Below are 21942 nucleotides of genomic sequence, written 5' to 3'. Positions count from 1 at the left end.
CTGGGATTTATCGACAATAGCAATTCAAAAACTTTTCAATTATTCATTTTTTATAGATACAAATATCCTTAATATATTTTCAACAAAATTGCTTAGGTAAAAGACTTCTATTGTGTATGAAATATAAAATTGTATTGAGGAATAGTAAAATTGTTTTTTAAAAGTTAAATGTTTTATTTAAGTTTTTTAATTGCTTAATGCATTTTTTGTTTTGTTTTGTTTTGTACACTCTAACATAATGATCATATAAAGTAGGATTATAAATTTGCATAAAAGTTACATAATAGATCACTTAATAAAAATCCTGTCAGGTTTATGACGCCCCGTAGAGACGAAAACAAGGACAATTTTGTACTTAAAGATCTAGCGCAGCTTCTACCAATTCAAAAAAGGACAGCTGCCAATTAAGTTGGGACTATATGAAATATTAATTGCGATTTTTATTACTTTACTAAAAGCCCAATTACTCAACACAGTAAAACTTCATATACAGGCGCGCTAAAAGTTTTCATTGTAAAAACTTCCGTTTGTTGTTGTTTTGGTCTAAAACAGTTAGGAGGTTGAATCTATTTTTATCGAATGGAATGGTGTATTACACAAATCATCTCGGCCATGATGATAACATTACCAAGAGAGGGGAAAATGGAATCATACCTTATGTTTTTAGGGTAAAATCCGTAATCATAGATTATATTTCTGCTTCTATAAAAATGGATTCAAACTCTTAACTGTAGGAAGATTTGTATGAAATTGTAAACAAAGAAATGTAGAAATGTTGCTAAATTAGTGATTACAAAACAACTAAAAACTAAAATTTTATGCATAAAATAGCCAAATAACCATTAATCATGGCACAGAAGATTGAACAGCAATGTTGCACACACCAGGCTACAATTAAATAAAGACTAAAGTAAGTGCCGAGCTCTGGGACCTATGTGTGATAAAATTAGACATAAAACCATGATGATTCCAGGTAAAACCAAAATACTTCAGAAGGGTCTTTTTGAGAAAATTAGATTTGAAAATTTCAAGTTCAATTTTCATCCCCTAGGAGTTACTGCAAAATCATGACAAGAAAAGAAAAGATTATTTATCAAAAAAATTTAACAAGTAAATGTTTCTATATAAACAAAAATATAATTCTATTTTATGTTTCATTTTCTCAGTTTTATTTGTTTTTAGCATTATAGGCTTTCTTTGGGCGTTGTTGCTGTTTATTACCAAACCGTGAAATAAATTTTTAACATAAAATAACATTTTCATCCTGCTTCGAAATAGGGAAAGGTCGAAAAGTCAAAAAGAGTAAGAAAAAAGGTTGGTCAAACAATCGGCGTAATCCTAAAACATCAAAAAGGAGTTGTGAGTTTTTGTCTAGAGAAAGAGGGGACAGTCCTCAAAGTTTTATAATAACGTTTGTTTATTTGTTGGCTTTACAATTTGGTGACTTTTCATTAATTAGTTGGTATATTAAGTTGAGTGTCCAAACGTTTCAACCACTAACTGCCATGTACAGAAGGGTTAATTTTGTGTATTAACACTGTGTATGTACATCAATATATTGGCCAATGTCTTATCCCTTTTGATCCCTGATTTTTGTCATCTTGGAAAGCAATGGTAATAATAACAACATGGTGATATGCAATGCTGTGTAGAAAAAGATCTTTAGTAAAAATAGTGACAAAATAATTTTAAAAATAGTCTGTTATCAAGCGATTCTTTATTACAAATATGTTTTGAAAATTCTACTATACCCCATCGCTTTTATTATGCATGGTATGCCCTTATCGCAAGGCGAAAATAAGTCTTGAGAAAATCTGAACTTTACTGCTCTTTCTACCTTTTTTCTGACATCAAAATAACTTATTGTCAACATTTTATTATACTGGGATAAGATAATCAATGATAAATTAATCTTCGCACTTTTAAGGAAACTTTAATTAATTGCCATTGTTCTTTCCCTTCCTGATAAAAAAATGTTCTTTATTTCCTCTTTATGTCTGTGTGGAGGGTTGGATTTATTCCCTTAAATAATAACCTAAAACCATCGAGTGGCTTGCAAGATATCAAGCTTAATCCGAACGAACAAACAGACAGATAACTTTTAGAGAAAAACTATTGCGTCCATCTTGAATAAGTACTTTTATGCGGAATCAAATTATTTATGGCTTTCATAATTTTGCGTGATAAAGTTAGGAAACTAAATTAATTGAAATTTCATTCTATGTAACAATAGTTAGGATAGATAGATAGAAAAAATAAAAAATATTAATCCATTTTTTTTCTCTTATAAATGGATGGCGTATATACGTGGATAATATGACAGGGGAAAAATTGCTATTTCTCATGTCGTTCATTGGTCTCTTCGTTTTTCTAGTTGGAGGGAAGAAGGGATTGGATCCGTTATTTTAGCCCACTACAAGATTTACTTTATTGAATACATGATAATCTTGTGTAAGATCCATGTAGTAATAAATCCATTTTATGATATAATTCCATATTCTACAGTGGCTTAATGAATAAATGTAAGAAGCAAATGCTCAGACGGACGGACCAACGTACATACCTTAGTTACACAGCTATTAATTATTTTTTCATAAGATAAAGTATGAAAAAAATTAAATATACTAATTCAAATTTCTATAACGTAATCGAGGATATAAAACAAGTTGATGGTTTTCCTTTAGAAGGAAGCACAATAAAAATGATGATCAAATTTAATATAAAACTACATCTTCTTGAAGTAATATGCACAAAGAATAACATATTAGAGTTTGAGATTCATACGACAAGTCTATTATGCAAGGGAAACCTTAAACTTTTTGAATTTTAGAATAGGTTTGCTGAAAAAAAATTAATTCTAGGCCCTAAATGTCAAAACTGAAGTTAAACTTTTATAAAATATTAGTAATTCAATTCGTTAAAGTTAGGACAGAAATAAAGCTTCTTCATTTTAAACGATGAATTAATCTTTTATGTTAGTAATCGATCCTTTTACTGAAAAGGTCTTAGACTGTTAAGGTTAACCATCAAAGAAAATATTACTCCCACAATGAATATTTGATATTTGAAGGATAGAAGGGGCTCATCTCCCAATGCAATGGTAGTTTACTTTCTTGAAAGTTTATTCTGGGGGAGGGTAATATAGACCTCTCCCCTATAATGTTTGCTTCTCATTTTAGTTGTGTGAAAGGTACTAGCATAGGTTTAACAATTTTGTCTCTTCAAATGGCAACTTTTAAGAACAAAACCATTTTGGCGACCAAAGGTGCCATCAATAATCCTAATAAATACAAATACATTTTTAAAGATGTCTAAAAAATACTAAATCACATTCTTTACGACTTTTTTGCTCCAATCATAAAGTAACCTTATTAATAAGCTTACTAAAGCCACTTTTTGACTTGAGAAAGGCCGTTGACGGGGGAGAAAAATCCCATCCCCCCTGAAAAGGGTTTTTCTAAGCCCTCTGAAATGTAACGATTAATGAGAAAAAAGTTATTTTAGATAATATTTCTGTTTATTTTTATCCTTCTCCTATTTAAATAAAATATTAATGATTCAATTCGTTGCAAGCATTACAACTATTTGTTTTAAATGCAAAATTGAAATAATATAAACATTATATTATAATCTTTATTAAACAGGGTTTAGCAATTAAAGCCATTAATCATCAACGAAAGCCAATATTTTTTAATTTCGGCCCCAAACCGCGTCATAAATAAAGACGTTAAAAATGGTTCCTACTGCTGTTATTTATGTGCGCGATGTTAATAGTTGGATACGTGGAAATACCTTGGTTCACTACAGGCACAAATCAGTATCATGCGCAGTTAGGACTTTCAGAGAAGGTCGTGTAATCAAAGGGTCGGTTGACTGTGGGACGTTTTGCCTCGTAATCACTTAATTAGCCAGATTTGGTTTAGAATTACACAAATTTTGGACCAAATTATATATATACTTATCTTTATTTAATTTATTTTCTTTATTTTGTTGCCTTTATCATGCTGCCTTTTCGCTAAGCCAGCAATTTAATACAACTTAACCCCATACTTTAAAAAAATGTAACGAGAATGCTGTTCTGAATATTTTTAATGCTTGTTTTTTCATGCTTAGGTTTGGACAAATAATCGGAAAACAATGAATAACATCTAAATAAGTTGTAATGCAGATTTATATCATCCAGAGCCGCCACCAGCTTAAATGAGCCTCAGACAGCTGCATTGATTTAGGAAGCTTGGCAGCTTGGAGGTAGAATCAGCCGCCCTAAACTGCAGCCACCTTTAGACACACTATGTGTCAGAGATCCTTAGTCGCAATTAGCGCAGCCGATTACATTACTATTAGCCTCAGCCAACCCAGTCGCAGCCGCGCGGCTGAAAGCGCAGCTGACGAGCCATTAAGTATATTTGCCTATACACGGGCCAAACTGTGTTTGTTTGTGCTCATATGAAGCACAGCTTTAATTCATCCTAGATAGACATGAAGCAGACAAGAGAACATACACATACACATATTATCTGCTTACATACATAGTCTCATGATTAAATGGATATATAAATAACTTCAAAATATTTGTATATTCATAATTTGATAAATTTTAGATGAATCACCTTTATAAATCCTAATTCCTTTAATATAATTAAGCAGTAAGTTTTTATTGTCATGGTTAAATCAAATTGTCTCAGTAACGAATGAAACGAATATTTTATATTTATGCTATTGTGGTGGGTAATTCAGATATTAACCCCCCCCCAAAAAAAAAAAAAAATTAATGACGTCGTCTGAATCACAACTTTTTCAGTTTTAATTTCTTTGGTTGAAGGATATTCTTTTTAGAACACTTACGTTTTCCAAAAATCTCTTTAAATGTATCATGCAAACTTATACACACACAAATTCACACATAGACAACCCACACACACACACACACCCACACACACACACACATGAGCAGTACAATTATTTCTTTGTTGTTGATAAGCTGTTACAACATAGTACAGCTGTAGAGAAAGATGCACATTGTTCCATCATTTGGATAAAAATGAACAGCAAAAAGTGTCATGTGTGACGTCATTATCCATCTTTTTTTAGGGATTTCCTTTACCACTTCTCCTCTCATCCTTCCTATTTAGACGTATTTTATGGCGTCGCACATGACACTTGCCGCTGTCCCGATAAAAAACCAAGAAATTAAGTTTTAGTAATCAAAATGTTCCCTTTTAAAGGAACCCTATTATTTTTAAGAATTTTAATATGGATGATTAACTAATGTTCTTTTAAATTTAATTACAATGTTTGTGAAATTCTTCCTTTGCTTGTTTACAATTATGGACATGGAAGAAATGAATTTAAATTCTTTAAGGTCCATCCCTCCCCCCTACCTTCATATTTTTACTTTTTAAATTCTATCCAACAACGTTCCACTGTGGAGAGCTGTTGTGGTGAATTTTCTCAACTCTGTTGTTGTGTTGTGGTTTTGGGTCTTGCTGTTGATGTGGTTGTTGTGTGACCTTTCTAACCTCCTCCCTCCCCATCCCCACTTCTCAACTTTGGTGTTTGCGTGTGTGTATTTGTGTGTGTGTGTGTGGTGTAAGTCATCTCTGAACTCTGGCTGACTCTTCATGGGATATGGACTGTCAGGGAAGGAGAGAACAATTGCAAATAAATCACTCTATATTCAAATCTTTTCCAATATTCACAAGCTACATTTTTACATGTAAAAATTGGGGAAGGATCTATAAATAGTGCATTGTGCTATCCCTGTATCCTTAAGACGCTGAAAATTTTAGTCAGATTCATGCAATGTGCTTTCTAACCTAAGTAGTTATGAATTTTACTATCCTCAAATTTAAATAAATAAGAATGAAAAAATCATAAAATAGTGTAAAAAAGTTTACTAGTGTAGGTACAACATTTTAAATGTTAACGTATTTAGCTTAATTTCAAAATTTCATTGACAATCAATCTTAAAATATCTTGGGAAATACAGGCCATGGAAGATAAAATAAACTACCCCCCAGACACTATCCAAATAATCATTGAAATACCAACTTTCTTAAATGTACTTTCATTTTAATTTACCTATACCTAAATCGCTGATTTACTTTTTTTTGCAATATTTATTATTTATCTAACAATTTGTTTTTATCTATTTCGCAATATATTTTTATTTATCTATAATACCCAGGAAGTGACGGGACATAAGACTATAAAAAATTCAAGTATCCAAAATCTTATAATCACGTTATCTTATTTGTTGGCTTACAAACTTAAAATTATGTTGTGTAGGTTCCAAACTTTCCACCAAATTAATTCAACTTACAAAAGTGGTAATTAAGTTTATCATCATTGGGGATGTATATAATTTTGTTATTCATTGTCTTATCATTTAAGTTCCCTTTAAAATTTACACTTATAATAATGATAATTGTTAGATTTGCAATGTACTCAAAACCAAAACAAAAATTGTTGTTAGAATCCATGTTTAGAACAACTGATGTTACTGACATACAGGATGAATAAAATATTAAAATGATAAAAAACATATAAAAATTTAAAATCTAAGGTTTATTATAACAAATAGCATAAAAGAATGACATGATCAAAATGCGAGATATTTTACTGAACTTGACCTGCAAGCTGGAGGATCCTGATGGTCCTGCTGGCACAAAGGCTTCTCCTGCTGGCGGTCTGTACAAGGCTGCTGCACAATCTGCTGGCTCATGGGCGTCCTGGGCGCAGTCTGGCTGCAAACAACAGTCTGGCAGTTCCAAATCTCGATTCTTAAAAAGAAGGTATAAGAATGGATAAACAAATTGCAGCACAATGTTATAGTGCAGCTGAAACAGCTAAAGCGTTGCAGCTAAAGGACAGATATGAAAAAGATATGGCAGATCAGTAGTTAAGTGAAAGAAGTAAAGGTAAGTCGCGGCGGCGGCGAATAAAGGCGGCGGCGGCGGCGAATAAAGGCGGCGGCGAATAACGGCAGCTCAGTACTTAAGCAAGTAATTAAATAGTTAGGTAGATAATATAAAGTATAGCATTTTAATTAAAGATAGATTATCATGAAATGTTACATTACTCTAGCCAAATTGGATGGCTGCAAATGGCGGCGGCGGATACCAGCGGCGGCGGCGAATAACGGCGGCGGCGGCTAATAACGGCGGCGGCGGCGAATAACGGCAGCTCAATACTTAAGCAAAGTAATTAGATAGTTTAGCCATCTTAGGTAGTTAATATAAAGTATAGCATTTTTAATTAAAGATAGATTATCATGAAAATGTTACATTACTTTAGCTAAATTAGTGGATGGCTTTACGTGGCGGCGGCAGATAGCAGCGGCGGCGGCGGATAACAGCGGCGGCGGATAACAGCGGCGGCGGCGGATAACAGCGGCGACGGCGGATGATAGCGGCGGCGGCAATTTGGGGCGGTTAATGACAGCTGCGGGGGCAATTGGCGGCGGCGGACAATGATAGCGGCGGCAGCGGCAATTGGCGGCGGCAGCGGCGATAATTGGCGGCGGCGGACAATGACAGCTGCGATTGGCAGCGGCGGCGAATAGCAGCAGCATAAGCTGCAAATAAACAGCTAATTGGCTGCAAATTTATGGCAAGAATTAATATTTTATAAGCACAACAACTTTATACAATTAATAAAGGACAAGGATGAAAACATCCATAAAACGAAGATAATTTAAATTTAACAACCTGATCTATATGTATTCTTTCCCATTCGGCAGTCAGAGACCAAATGGCCAGAAAGGGAGCGACCAGGGTTGTTTTGGGGAGAAACCGGTTTTGTGGGGAGAAATAAGATGCCAACTCCAAGCTGGCAGAACAACTGAGTCACAAATCACCTCTCCTACCTTTATTTAGGTATTTCAACGTGGAATGATGATACCTTGAAAATTGAAGAAATAGGTAATCTATATTGTCTAAGCCTAAGCAATAACTCGATATATTTCGGCGTTTTTCCTAAAAGAACCCTTTCCCTGAATGGAAATAAGTGGGGTGGCGTAGTTTTTGTAGTTTGTTTATTACTTGTAAGGTTATGCAAGGTTGTATTTTCAATATAATTTTTAAAAGGGGATAGCGCAGTGCTCGACTGGCACTATCAGTAAAACATAGATATTTCTAATATTATACCTAATCATCCTATTCATCTTTAATTTCTTAAAACTTAAAAAGATTTGATAATTACAAAAAGTGTTATATTAAGTTTGAAATCTCTGGGCCGATTCTAATTGTAGGCCTAAATGTATCACCAAAAGGAGATGGTAGAGGTATGGGTCGATTCTAATTGTAGGCCTAAATTTTTAACCATGCAATGGTAAAGGTATGACGTGGGTGCCCAACTTGCGATTTTGAAGATGCTGCCAAATAATATTATTACCAGGATCTTAGCAAAGTTTTATTATCACATAGATATAAGAAATATATTCTTAAAAATAAAATAAAATAAAATACAAAGTACATATATAACCAAGTAAGTGGAATAGTAAACTCCCATTGGTCAAAGTAATCCTCTTTAGAAATTCCAGACACAAATCTTTGATTTGAGCAGATAAAATTACATTTTTTCCAATGCAATGGCTCAAAAATATGGACACCTGTCTACAATAACAGCCGACAGCCTTTAATATTGATAATTACATCTGTCCTGTTCTACTTTTTGAAATTTCGAAATACTTATTCTAATCCACGAAAGAGGGGATTAAAAGATGGTTTAAAAACACAAACATTATGCAATATTTCTTTTAACAAGGATTTTAAACATCAAAGTTAAAAACAAAACGACCGAAAACTCTACGAAGGATTTATTATACACTGATAAAATGATTTATGATTTTTCGGTGCGCTTCGCACAACACACTGCCTGATTGCTAAAAAAAAATTCTCACGTCATTTTATGAAACTTACTTTGGCGTAGTGACTGACGAACGGACATACTATAACTTTATACTATAACATTTATGTATGGCAATAGTTTAAACTCTAAAATATTAAATAATCTGGTGCATTTTACGAAGAAAAATTTTCATGATTAATTGAAGAAAACATTAAATCATAAATAACAAGGCTCTATAAACATAAGTGTTAACCTATTAAGTAGTAAGTTTTTCTTTGTCTGTAACAAAGGAAATCGCTAACAGCTGAACCGATATGGTTCTCCTGTACAATGAAGCTTCTCATTGGTCAAGGGATGGTTTTATTTTGGGGGAAGGTACCACAACCCTTTCAAGAGAAATTGCCTCCCCTCCCCAAAAAAATAACAATTTTTTTACTTAAAAAAAAACAAAATTGAAAATAGGCATGGGTCTAATAGATCTTTCCACCTCCTCAAGAGACCTTTTTCGTCTACTAGCATATTGTATTGTGAATTGGCTGTGTTAATATTTACAATGCTATTGGCTGATATTCAAAGACCTAATTAAAAGTCGGAGTGATCCACGGGGTTTGGACATCCTCCCTATCATTTTATTCTAATCCTCTACTTAACGTTTTGTTGCTAAGTCCCTAGAGGCTAATGTGCGAAGTCACTAGTACACAAAAATGATACATAATTTATGTTTGATTGAAATAAAAAGCGTAGACAGCGCCATTGTGTGTAGTTCTGCTTCTAAGGATTGATTTTACTTTGTTGTTCTGCAAGCTACGAGCATGGATAGATATTAGGAAAACAATAACAAATATGTCCATATGTAACATAGCAAGTAGCATTTTAGATGAAATATATAATACAGACAAGCATGTCACGCATTTTATAATTATAAGTTGGCTTCTAAGACGCACAAACTTTAATGTTATATCAAATTAGTGGTGGAAAAGTTTGAACACTGCTAGTTTGTTCAGACTAATTAAAGACTTAAAAGTTTTTAAGCTACCAATTAAAAAAACATGCTTGTACAACTTTTTGGAAGAGTGTAATTCACACTCCACCCCCTAATCTCCCCTCTCAACGACACACTTAGATTTAACTAACTTTCTAAATTCTTTCTTAACTTAACCTAAAATAAAAATAACCATTCAATTTATAATTTTCAAACTTTTTTTGTAGTCAACTTTCGGTTCGGGAGGTATATTGTCTATTCTAAATTTGTGAAAATATATTCCTCTCACTGTTTGGGCGGGATCATGCTGTAATGGGTTTGAGGGGGGGGGGGGGGATTTTTTATGAAAGGGAGATGGGGGGGGGGGGGGGGACTAATTGATACGTTTCTATCATACCATAGTTAAATTTCAAGTTCAACCAAGGATAGCTATTCTAAAAATATTCAATGCAATAAATTTCTTATAGCTCGTTACTTCTGTTCACAAATAATTTTTAACAATAATTTTCTTTCTGAATCTTTTGATGTAGCAGTTAACTGTTAATTTAGACATGTTAAAATTGTCCTATCAATTTCAAATTTTGTATGATGATTCCTAAAACATTTAGGTACGACTTAGGAAGCATAGTAACCGTATAATCGTTACCAGAAAATTCTGTACGTCCATTCAAACATGTATATGTTTAACTTGTTTATTTGTATTTTGACACAATAAGTGTAAATGTTCACTTGCCCTACCGTTTTAGGGCTTCGCTTTTATGGATGTTGTCATCCTTATTAATGTTATAAAATTGATAACTTGTAAATGTTGTCATCCAAGTTTTAAAAAAGTAATAACTTAAATGACTTGAAAATTAAAATATGTTTACATAGTCTATGCAGCTAGGCAAGAAATGTTCTGTGAAGCTGCTTGCCTAATCAGTCATTACCTAATCATTTATTATTCTCTAAGAAAGTAACTGCAGGATGGGAAGAGCAAACTGAAAAACAAATGCTCAAAAATTATAAAACAAAAATAAAGTCAATTATAGACATGTATCCTCATATTAAAGTAACAGGGTGTCTAACTGTATTTCTGGTCGTTCCATAGGATATCAAGTACCGCTTAACCGATATGGTTCTCATGTACAGTAAAGATTCTCCTAGGGAAGTTTTATAATCATAGTGGGGAGGGTACCATTGCATCACTCTCCACATGGAAATAGCACATTAACTATTAACAAGTAAAACTGATCATTTGATGTCATTTTAATTAACATTTAATTGGTCATTTATAAGCTATACGCATCTGTAGAACTAGAAATGGTGAAAAGACAGCTTTAGAGAACCTTAACCTAAACAAATCTTATTTGTTAAACCATTTCTATTTTAGAATTTATGTCAATGGACCCCATCATTCAGGGGACCATATTATTTAAAGAATAATTTTCCTTTGTTTACTCTTAGGTAATTCAAAGCCTCACATTTAAATTGGTCCGCAATCTCTCCCTGTCGTACCCCATTTTCTGGTTAAATTATCAGACAGAGTTGTTATAGACTAACATTTTTAGTTTGACACTATTACAAAAAGAATAATATGATGACTAATTTGTTAGGGTATCTCCCTACCCCCCTCTTTTACATCCCTTGGGACAGTAGTTTAATGTACGCCCAAATTATGTAGAATTTAAAAAATGATAGAAAGTTTGAACAGTGTACAAACTCTATTGGAAGTCTGAAATGTCTGTTTAGTATTACTCTATTGGTTCAATTGCAGGATCAAATGTCATTGGTGGTAAGAAATGTGTTGGATACTGTTGCAAACAACAATGGATATTTAAAAAGTGGATGCTATGACACGTGTTGTTAATTTAAATTGCTAATATAGTCCTCAGATATTTGTTAATACGTTCATCCTTAATCAGGGAAAGGGATGGAAAAAAGACACAAAAAGGGGGGGGGGGGTATCGTTTTATTAGCCAGTCTGGAGAAACATTTCATCAGGGTATGCGATAATTTTTCACTTTATCCATGTATTTCAATTCAAGCAACAGAAATAAACATTATGAAAAACAAATTTATCCAAAGTAAAAAGCAAGGACAATAATATCAATAAGCAGCGATCATCATTATATTATGCACATTGTTAAGGAAATCTAAACAAAATACTGTCATTTGTCTTTCATATCAAGTGAGAAAATATAATTTATATTAATAGTTTCAAAGAAGGACGTTTGTATATGTATATAGCTTGTTTAGATTAGCTGAGCTTCTAAGATTAATATTTATTCCCTTGTAAGCAGAACCTACTTAGCTCGTTAGTAATGGTTTATTTCGTAGTGAAAGAAATTTGGGCAAGCTGTATTATTGCGAATGCTTAAGTAGTTGTTGCTAATACAGGGGAGATTATATCTAACTAAAGTGTTTTTGCTCAACTGACACGTTAAAAAGCCTATGGTTATTTCTGTAAAATGAAAATATTTGGTAAAAACCAACAAAAGGTTATTTTGAAGAAAAGATTAAATAAATAAGACAAGGGTAGGTTTTAATTTGCTTGCTTATACTTTATGGCAGGTTTGGTTACTTTAGGGGAACTGGGTACCGTATTAGCCCAGCATGGTTAGTGCCTCTCAGTGATAATGCATAGAGAAAAACTGCCCCCTGCTCTTATTTTTAAATTAACCTTAAAAATGTGGTAAGGTTGATGGGGGGGGGGGGGGGTGGGGGGGGGGGGGCAACAAACAATTCTTTTAGAGTAGCTTTGTTATAAAAAGTTAATAAAAAGTGTAAGATATACCTTGGGGATATAAAAGTTGTACTCAATTGTTTTAAAATGATTTAGGCTTAAAATGCTGATAGATATAAGTGCAATAATTGATGGATTAGGGTCGTAAATATTTTAGACCAATTTCAAAAAAAGAAATAGGGAAATTGAAAGAAAGTTACTGATGATTAAATTGAGACAGTAAAATCAACTATAGCTTTGAAGATGATATAATATTCTTAGGCATTAAAATGATTATATTCAGAGCTTTTGCCCACCTATTAGTTTTGCATTATTGATCTAAATTTATTATATATATATATACAAGACAGGTCTTCTACAGATTTTAAATAATTAGGGAGGGAGGGGGGGGGGGGGTCTGTACTCGACTGGATGCTTTAAGGGAAAAACACCTAAAATAATAAAACAGCCGAATTGAGTCATAACTTTGTAACGAACATACACACAAGTACAATAGAAAAGCATTATTAAAAAACTAGGGATCGAAAATTGATGTCCATTCGCTTAAAAACAATATTAAAGCATGCTTTGTACTTTGAATACCAATTAAAGTGATATAATTAAAACTAATTAATCATAAAGATATACTTGTGGTGGTGTGCCTTAACATCCGCTTAAACACCAACATCTTTAATAATATAAGATCTGTATCATACATCCTAACAAAACGCCATTTTAGCGTAAACTTTGTTTTTATATTGTCAATCATCTTAATATCAAGGTTTTCTCAATTCAAAAAGTCAAAATATCCAAAAATATAACTACAAGGACGCATTAGCTTTTTATTTTCCTTTTTTTAGGGGGGAGGGAGGGGTGGGGGGTCGTGTAATATAAATTTTGAGGGATAATAAGTCGCACATAAAGGCATTTTCCTTGCAAAATTATAGCAAATTAGCAAATAAATTTAGTTTATTTTGATATTTAGCTCTCATATTGAAGTAAGGGTATACTTATTATATTTGACTTATTGACTTATTCTTAAATGGTTTTGTGCGAGTGTGATGTGCATAGTATTTTTGCAGTGCTACCACTGTAATGTGAATACAAAACTGGAGATTTACGTTGAAATATTGAAATAACCTTCTCGAGTTCCAGTGATGATAAACAAAATTACCCCTTCTGAAGATTAAAGTTAAAGTTGAAAAATATCAGAATGCTAGTTTGTGCCATCCAAGGATTTAGTTTCCAAAGTTTGAAGGCCAAAGAATGAGAGAAAACTTTGGGTATCAGTATAATTTACACTCTAATGTTCCCTCCCTCCCTGAACCAGCAGTAAATTAAAACCAAGCCATTTTTTATCGAAGCTTTTCTAAAATTTGGGTCTGTACGTCCGTCCATACGTAATGGATAGCTATTCGTTCGTTTAGGCATGTTAGAATTGTCATATAGATTTAAAACTTTGAAGCATAGTAACGCTTTAAACGTTGACAGAAATTTTGTTCATCCATGCGGGTTTTAGAAAAAAAAATACCAGGAATTTAGAATTTTAATGTACAACATTTTTTTCCAAACTTTATTTATCGTTTGTTTTCTATCCGTGTATCCATTGTATTCTAAAACCATTGCTATATTTCAGCACTTTGAGTACGCGTGCAACAAATATTTCTTTCTTTCATAATTTTCAAAGACGTAGACAATTATTCTATACAATAATTCGATTTATGTAATGTTTATATATAATACAAAGTAAAACGATGTCTGTCTGTTTGTCTGTCTGTTTGTCTGTCTGTTTGTCTGTCTGTTTGTCTGTCTGTTTGTCTGTCTGTTTGTCTGTCTGTTTGTCTGTCTGTTTGTCTGTCTGTTTGTCTGTCTGTTTGTCTGTCTGTTTGTCTGTCTGTTTGTCTGTCTGTTTGTCTGTCTGTTTGTCTGTCTGTTTGTCTGTCTGTTTGTCTGTCTGTTTGTCTGTCTGTTTGTCTGTCTGTTTGTCTGTCTGTTTGTCTGTCTGTTTGTCTGTCTGTTTGTCTGTCTGTTTGTCTGTCTGTTTGTCTGTCTGTTTGTCTGTCTGTTTGTCTGTCTGTTTGTCTGTCTGTTTGTCTGTCTGTTTGTCTGTCTGTTTGTCTGTCTGTTTGTCTGTCTGTTTGTCTGTCTGTTTGTCTGTCTGTTTGTCTGTCTGTTTGTCTGTCTGTTTGTCTGTCTGTTTGTCTGTCTGTTTGTCTGTCTGTTTGTCTGTCTGTAGCGAAGGATCTCGCTAACCGCTGAACCGATCGGGTTCTCCTTTACAGGGTAGCTTCTCATAGGTCCTCTGAAGGTTTATAACTATTTTCTTAGGGGGTGGGACACCCCCAATCTCCCCAAAAAATGAAAAATAAACCACCCCAAAATTTTTTTTTCTTTTTATATCTAAAATTAAAATAGTGGGGTCGACTACCCCCCCCCAAAAAAAAAAAAAAATTCACCCCCCAAAGAAATTTAAATTTTTTTTTTAAATCTTAAATCCGAAAAATTGGTTTGATCAAACCTCTTGGGGCGAAGCCGCTAGTATAAGATTAAATAAAGCAACAGGATGTATGTTTGTCTCATTTAAAAGCTCTCGCTAAAGTAGTATTCTCTTTTATAATGAAGAATCTTATATGTCCTGGGGAGTTTTATATCTCTCTTAGAGAAGGTCACAACGACTAAAAGAACTTCCCTCCCCAGTCAACGCAAGAACCAAAATCTACGGTGGTGTCTCCCCCCCCCCTTCCACAGGAGATTTAAGGAAGAATCTAATCGGTCAAGCAGTTAACGGGACCTAAGCTACCTGAAATAACGAATCAAATAAATGATATGTTTTTACAAATTAATATATTTGTATAGAATGTTTAACAGAAAAAAATAAATTTTTAAAAGCATTTACTTCATGGCATTAACTATTTGCTGCGTCCCTAACATATACGGGCTCTGTTTTTATAGAGTATGAAGGAAGGAGAACATACAATTGGCCTTAAACCATCCAAAAAACTATGTCAAGCTTCCCCAAAAATGAGAACTAAATCAGTTCAGTAGACATTGAATCTTAAGCTTCAGACAAAAAATCTATCTATTTTATATAATAGGATTAATCATCAAATTATTGTTTCCCCCCCTCACAAAAAAAAAATATTTTTTTTCTGGTAATTTTTATAAACATTTAAATGAAATGACTACTCCCTGTGACGTCATGAAATATTGCAGATTTTTTTTATATTTAATCATCAAATTATTGTTTCTTAAGTCATAAATATTCTGCAATTTTACATTATAAACCCTCCTAACCAAACTTTACAGTTTCTGTATTATCTAGGATTTAAATATCTAGGTATGGAAACTGTGTTAAGATAATTTTATAATTTGACGTTTTCAATACTAAAAAAATTCAACCAACTGTCGTCAACAGAATTAGGTGGCTGACAATATTGCAACTAGGGGATTAACTTGTAATGCTATTTTGAAAGTTTTCAATGCTTTTAGAAGCTCATATTTTCAGACAAACACTCTAAATTATAATTTACTGAATATGCTATAAGTATCATTTTTGTCTTGGAGCTTCTTGTAAGATATCGTTCCTTAAGGTTGTTTTTTTTGCTGCACTTATCAACTTTAATTGATATGTAGGTATGCTTTGTGTTAAAATGAAATCCTAATGTTAAAAGTGACTTCAACGCTTAGTAAAAAGACATCGCAAAAAATGAAGCATCTCTATTAAATAAAAAATAATAGAATTCTTCAATGTATAACAGTTCATGTTCTCTTCTAATATCAAAATGTTAACAATGTGTATTTGTTGTTGACAAATGTATCTTTGTTCCAAAACAAAACGACCAACAGTTGCAAGAGTGTCGACACCACGACATCTAACCATATTAAACCAGGGATCTTAAGGATTATAAAAATAAACGATAAATTTATATATACACCAAAAAATTACTCAATATGTAGATTAAAGATTCACAAGAAGAAAAGTTTTGACACTGGAGTTTTGTACAACACAATCTAGATTTTATAAAAATTCATCACATTTTTATTGATCATTTTTAAAACTTTGGGTACTTATATAATTTATAGTTTAGTGTTCCATCCCTCCCTGATATTAAACGGAATATTTGTCAAATATTTGGAATGGTTTATGAATTCTTGTTCAATATAAAAGCGGAGCAATAATGGACTCTTCCATTAGATAATATATCACATGAATAAATGTTGGAAAAAATAAATGATTTGATGTAATATATTTAAACTAGAGGCGGCGTTCTAAAATTATCTCGCTATTGGCTAGATTGAATCTTAATCTTTTTCTTCCATTGACCTATCTCTGAATATTAATCTTTTTCTTCCTTTGTCCAATCACTGAATATTAATCAAAATATCTTCCCTTTCCCTCCATCTTTTTTAAATTTCATTATTTTTATTTAACACCGTGTTTATAATTTTGTCTCTCTTTCTTTAAAATATTTTAGGATCCTAGAATTTTTTGTTTCAAATTATCGTCCTCAAAGGGTTAAAATATTTAGTTAAATGTTAAATTTTAGTTTAATATCTGAACACATTACAGACGCAGCGCTAGTATCTAATTATTTTAAAACTAAGTATTCCTTGATTTACTATTTTATAAATTTAAATTTTCTATTTTATGAATAGAAATTTAATACTTTAGTATAATTCAAATAGCAACATGAAATTAAAAAAAAGAATTTATTCTTTATAGAGTAAAATAATGGATCTTATAGTTCTGGGCAATGAGAGTTTATTATGGATTTTTGAAGCACTATGAGTATTAAAAACTCTACTATTGGAAGACTCGAGCTCATATATAGACGTTTATTTCCTATATAGATCCGTCATGGATCTTGATGCAATAAAGCAAGCCGTTTTATAAAAAATCTGTCGAAAATAATTCATAAGGTAAAAAAACAGAAAAAGTAATCGCTCATATAGGTATAGAATGATTTTAGAACGCTCTATACACGCAGGTATTGTTAGCAAAAAAACTTTTTGAGCAAACCTCACTTGCCTGACATTCTACAGCCAAATAAGATGTTTTTTAACGACAACTGAAACCGAAAATGCAGGTAGGCATACCTAAAAAGTACTTCTATTGAAGTTTTAGAAAGAGTTTATCCATGATTATTATAATGTTTTTGTTGTTGAATAAGATTGCCTAATAATTTCGCACCTTCTTCAGACTTTGAAGCAAAGAAACAGTGTTATTGTTTTATATTTGTCATTTTTAATCAACAATATCAAAAAATTTGAGTGAACAGAATTTTATATGTTATAATTCAAATAGTTGACTTAACCGTCCTGTAAAATAGATTTAATCTTGTCTCGACCAATACTGAGCTTTCCTATAAATACATACTTGACTGTTTAATTATGTAGTTTTTTCTTGTAACTGAGATAACTATGTTACATATTCGCAATTACAGAAAGTCGAACATTCATCTATTTTTATATACAATAGTGTTCTAGAATAAAAAGATACATTTTTAGAGAAAAAATATGGACACTGTCCCTTTGATGATGAGCTTTTGGGCGGGAAAGAGCTAATGACACTCACAACAGTCACAATTTGTATCAAGTCAAGATTTTAATACATATACTTTACTCAATACTTTTGATTGACTTTCCTGACGGAGACAGAGAGTGGACAATGGGTTGTTTTTTTTACACTAGTCCCCAAAGTCTTATAATGACGTTTTCTTCTTCGTTGGATTTACAACTTTGGGGACTTTAGGGAATTTTGATTGATTGTTTCATTAAGTTGAGTGTCCAAACGTTTCAACCACTAATTGTAATCTACAGAAGGTGTTATTTTGTGTATCATCAGTAGGGATGTACATCAATTTATCGGCCATTGTCTTAACCCTTTAGATACCTGCTTTCCTGACATCTTATAATGATAAGTTCACGTACTCTGCTATAGTTTGGGCATGTCCGCTAATCTGAAAACACTAACATCACCTCATATATATGCTTTCAACTTGCATGTTACAACAATTATACTTTACAAAGCGATTGCTCTCTCTCTCTTTCTCTGATATATCCATCTCTCTACTCTTTCAAGCATAGGCGTCCAAGGGGGGGGTAATGGGGCGATTACCCCCCCCAAACGATTTTGGGGGTGCCTACGGCACCCCCAACCATTTAGGAGGGGGTATTTACCCCCCCAAAAAACAATTTCGGGGGGGTAAATACCCCCCCCAAAATAAAAAATCTCTATTAAAAAAAATTTTTGCGCGCTTCGCGCGCATTTTTAATACTAAATATTTAATAAAATTTAAATTACCCCACCCCAAATTTTACCCCGGGGGTAAATTTTGGGGGGGGTAAACTAAATTTACCCCTACCAACAGGTTTCAGGGGGGGTAAAAAAATTTGCGGCGCGCTTCGCGCGACATTTTACCCCCCCCCCCAAAAACGATTTACCCCCCCCTTAAAAAAGTTTTACCCCCCCAAAATAAAAAGCTTGGACGCCCCTGCTTTCAAGGTGGGGGAGGGGGGTGGGGGCACGTTTCAGGAGTGATCTTTCTTGGGAGGATTGTGGTATGCTCCCTTATAAATCTATATAGGACAATGTGAATGAGAACCGTATCGGTCCAGCGGTTAGCGAGATCCTTTCGCACAGACAGACAAACACACAACCACAGAGATCCTGTTACTTTTATATAAGGATATACATTAGTATATCACCAAGAAAAAATTCGTACAATATTGTGACTGTGAACCAAAATGTATTTATCTGTAACTTGTGATGTGTAACAATCCAATTGAAAAGCATTCGCAATATTATTTAACTCTATATACGCCCCCCACACATACACAAAGATGCCATGAAACAAGGATAAGAAAAGTCCATAGACGAAAATCTTATGATAAGAATAATAATTTTTGCTGAGTTGGGGTATCCAATTCCCAAGAAAATAGCTTAAAACCACCGGGGGAACAGTAGCTATATTCCCCGAAGAGTGGAGCCCGATCGATACAGTGGTTACCACGATCTTAAGCTTCACGCGGACAAACGGAAAAACGTCGATCTATTTTGTATTATAGATCGTAAAATGAGGAAACCGAATTCTTGTCTAAACACAATACTTAAGAGAGACAAGACACAGTAAGCAAAATGGAGCATGAAAATGTGAAGAGTAAGGGTGGTATCCAGGAACATTTTCTCTCGCTAAATTCATATACTACACAGACAATTACGTCCAATTAGACAAGCTAAAACATATAGATAAAAAAATATAAGTTTTAAATGTGGTTACAGTAATAATATTTATATAGTTAAAATTTTTATGGTATAGTTGGCAAATTAATTTTATTTTTAATATAATCAGGAAGAAATAACAATATTTTGTACATACACTAGCTCAATAAATAGATAATTTCCGATGCAAGCGTAATTATGTAGATTAATCAGTGAGTTTTTATCCTTTGTAATTTAAAATTTTAAATTACTGGTTCAAAAGTTTAAAATTAACCAATTACATTTTTTTTTTTTAAAAGTACCTAAAGTTTTGAAGCCAACGAAAAAGTTAACGTGTTTATAGAACTCTGGATACCAGAATTTCAATATTACCTCCATCGCTAGTTTGTAAGTGTTTAAGTTAATGTTGGACATTCCGACGGACACACCTACGCACAGACATACTTCAGTTGTAGAAAAGCTGCGGTGCCAACAATTTATTGGATCTTATACTGTTCTTCTTCCATAATCAATGCCGCTAGAACCCGCTACCACAAGGGGCGCGTGGGCGAGTTGAATTTGTAAACTAATTCAATATTCATTTATCAGGCCTTATCTTGACATTATCTCAACAATAAATCTAGTAATTAGGTCTTGGTAACTACATATTATTTATAAACTTCATATTTGGGAAGAAGGGATGAGTGAACATCTTCTAAACTGAAAACAGGAATAAGAATACATAAAAGAAAATAAAAATATATTTTTTCGGCAATTTCCCTCTTATTGCATCTGGATCAAAGATATTTTTTATATAAAAAACGTAACTATAATTAATACTTTTAAAAACTTATGTTAGGTTAAGTAAAGGTTAAAAATACCCTGCGTTATGCCTTACAAGGCTGAAACCCTGCAGGGCTTAAAAATCTAATTAAGAAGATTTTAAGTAACAGACAGAGGAACACATCCTAACTTTTCTTGCTTTAAGATTTAGTATAGTCTTTTATATTTTGCTTTTTAATATTTTTTAATTTCAAACATAAGAAATTCTTCTAAATTAAATGTGTATTTTCTATTTACTCCAAAAGTGCATAAAACTTTCTTTGTCACTTGAAAAACATCATAGGAATATAAAGAAAAAAAGACCAAAATTAGAATTTAATCTCAAAAGATTAATTGATAGACTCGGTATCAAGTTTTGTAAGACAATGTGAAAAGAATTAAAAATAAATAGGCAGTTTTTCTCGTCGAGTACAGAACAAAATTGAAATTTTCAAGTGCTTAGGTTTTACTTTAGGTCAGGTCAGGTCAGATGTTAGGACACACCATGTATAGGCCATGCAAGGTTAGGGTTCACTCCCCCCCCCCCCCCCCGATGTTTTTAATTTAATTCAAATAATATAAGGTGGGGGGCTATGTGCATGCCAGGCCCTTTGAGGGAAGCACCAATAAAATTATATCTAAATTGATATGAAAATTACTAATTTTATGATTTTATTTTAATATTTGTGAAAACCGGCTTATAATACGATGCTATACATGATTTTTCAGTTTGGCTGAGAACCGGTTCTAATCAAGTGGATATTATTCTATTCTTAATTTTCCATGACCCACTAAAAATATAATACTTTTAGAAAGAAGATAAAGAGAAAAAGAAGAAAAATGGAGAGAGAAGAAATTAAAGTGCATCAAACAGCCATTTGGAAATACTCACAAAATTCTTTTCAATTTCAAGAATGACTTTTTTCGAATTGAATGAAGAAAAAAATGTTGAATATTGGTGTTTGGATTTAGGAGTTGTAATTTTCTGGTTGTCTGAACCCATGAGCACAGTGATGCAAACTAAAGATATAGGAGCTACAGCAAAACTGATTAAAATCACATTTAGTTATTTCATGAATTATTACAAATTACTGGATTAATTAAGTGACTCAAAGCTACCATTTATTTCAAATATCCCCTGAAATAAACTCTATTCGTCTGCCCGTTTTTACATTAGTCTAGGATTCAGTGGCGTGCTGTAGGGGGTTTTCAACACTCCTCTTATATTTGAAATTAGGAAGGTCTGCATTCCCATCTTTTCACCATCTAATAGTTAATTGCTGTGTATGCCACTGCACTGGATAAAAAGGTGAATATTTTTCAAGCTATAAAATATATTTAAAAGATTTTTTGGTAATGATTCTAATGCTCATTCTCTATCAG

At 32.8% G+C, this 21942-nt stretch overlaps 2 protein-coding genes across 3 annotated transcripts in view; one reads left to right on the top strand and one right to left on the bottom strand.

Moving 5' to 3' along the window:
* Window positions 1-21942, top strand: part of LOC145319242 (innexin inx2-like) — a 244112-nt gene that overhangs the window by 8657 nt on the left and 213513 nt on the right. The gene's annotated exons all lie outside the window — the stretch shown is intronic.
* On the bottom strand, window positions 6553-7703 carry LOC145319222 (uncharacterized). Its single transcript, XM_080161198.1, has 2 exons — window positions 7292-7703; window positions 6553-6782 (listed from the first exon to the last, which is right to left on the bottom strand). The coding sequence occupies exons 1-2, from the start codon at window positions 7571-7573 to the stop codon at window positions 6561-6563; spliced, it is 504 nt and encodes a 167-aa protein (XP_080017324.1). The 5' UTR covers window positions 7574-7703; the 3' UTR covers window positions 6553-6560.

The sequence above is a fragment of the Acartia tonsa genome, chromosome 5, assembly GCF_053477335.1.
Source record: "Acartia tonsa isolate MP-2025a chromosome 5, ASM5347733v1, whole genome shotgun sequence".
Taxonomy (NCBI): domain Eukaryota; kingdom Metazoa; phylum Arthropoda; class Copepoda; order Calanoida; family Acartiidae; genus Acartia; species Acartia tonsa.
The sequence above is the reverse complement of the archived record's forward strand: the minus strand, read 5'-3'. Positions and strand labels throughout refer to the sequence as shown.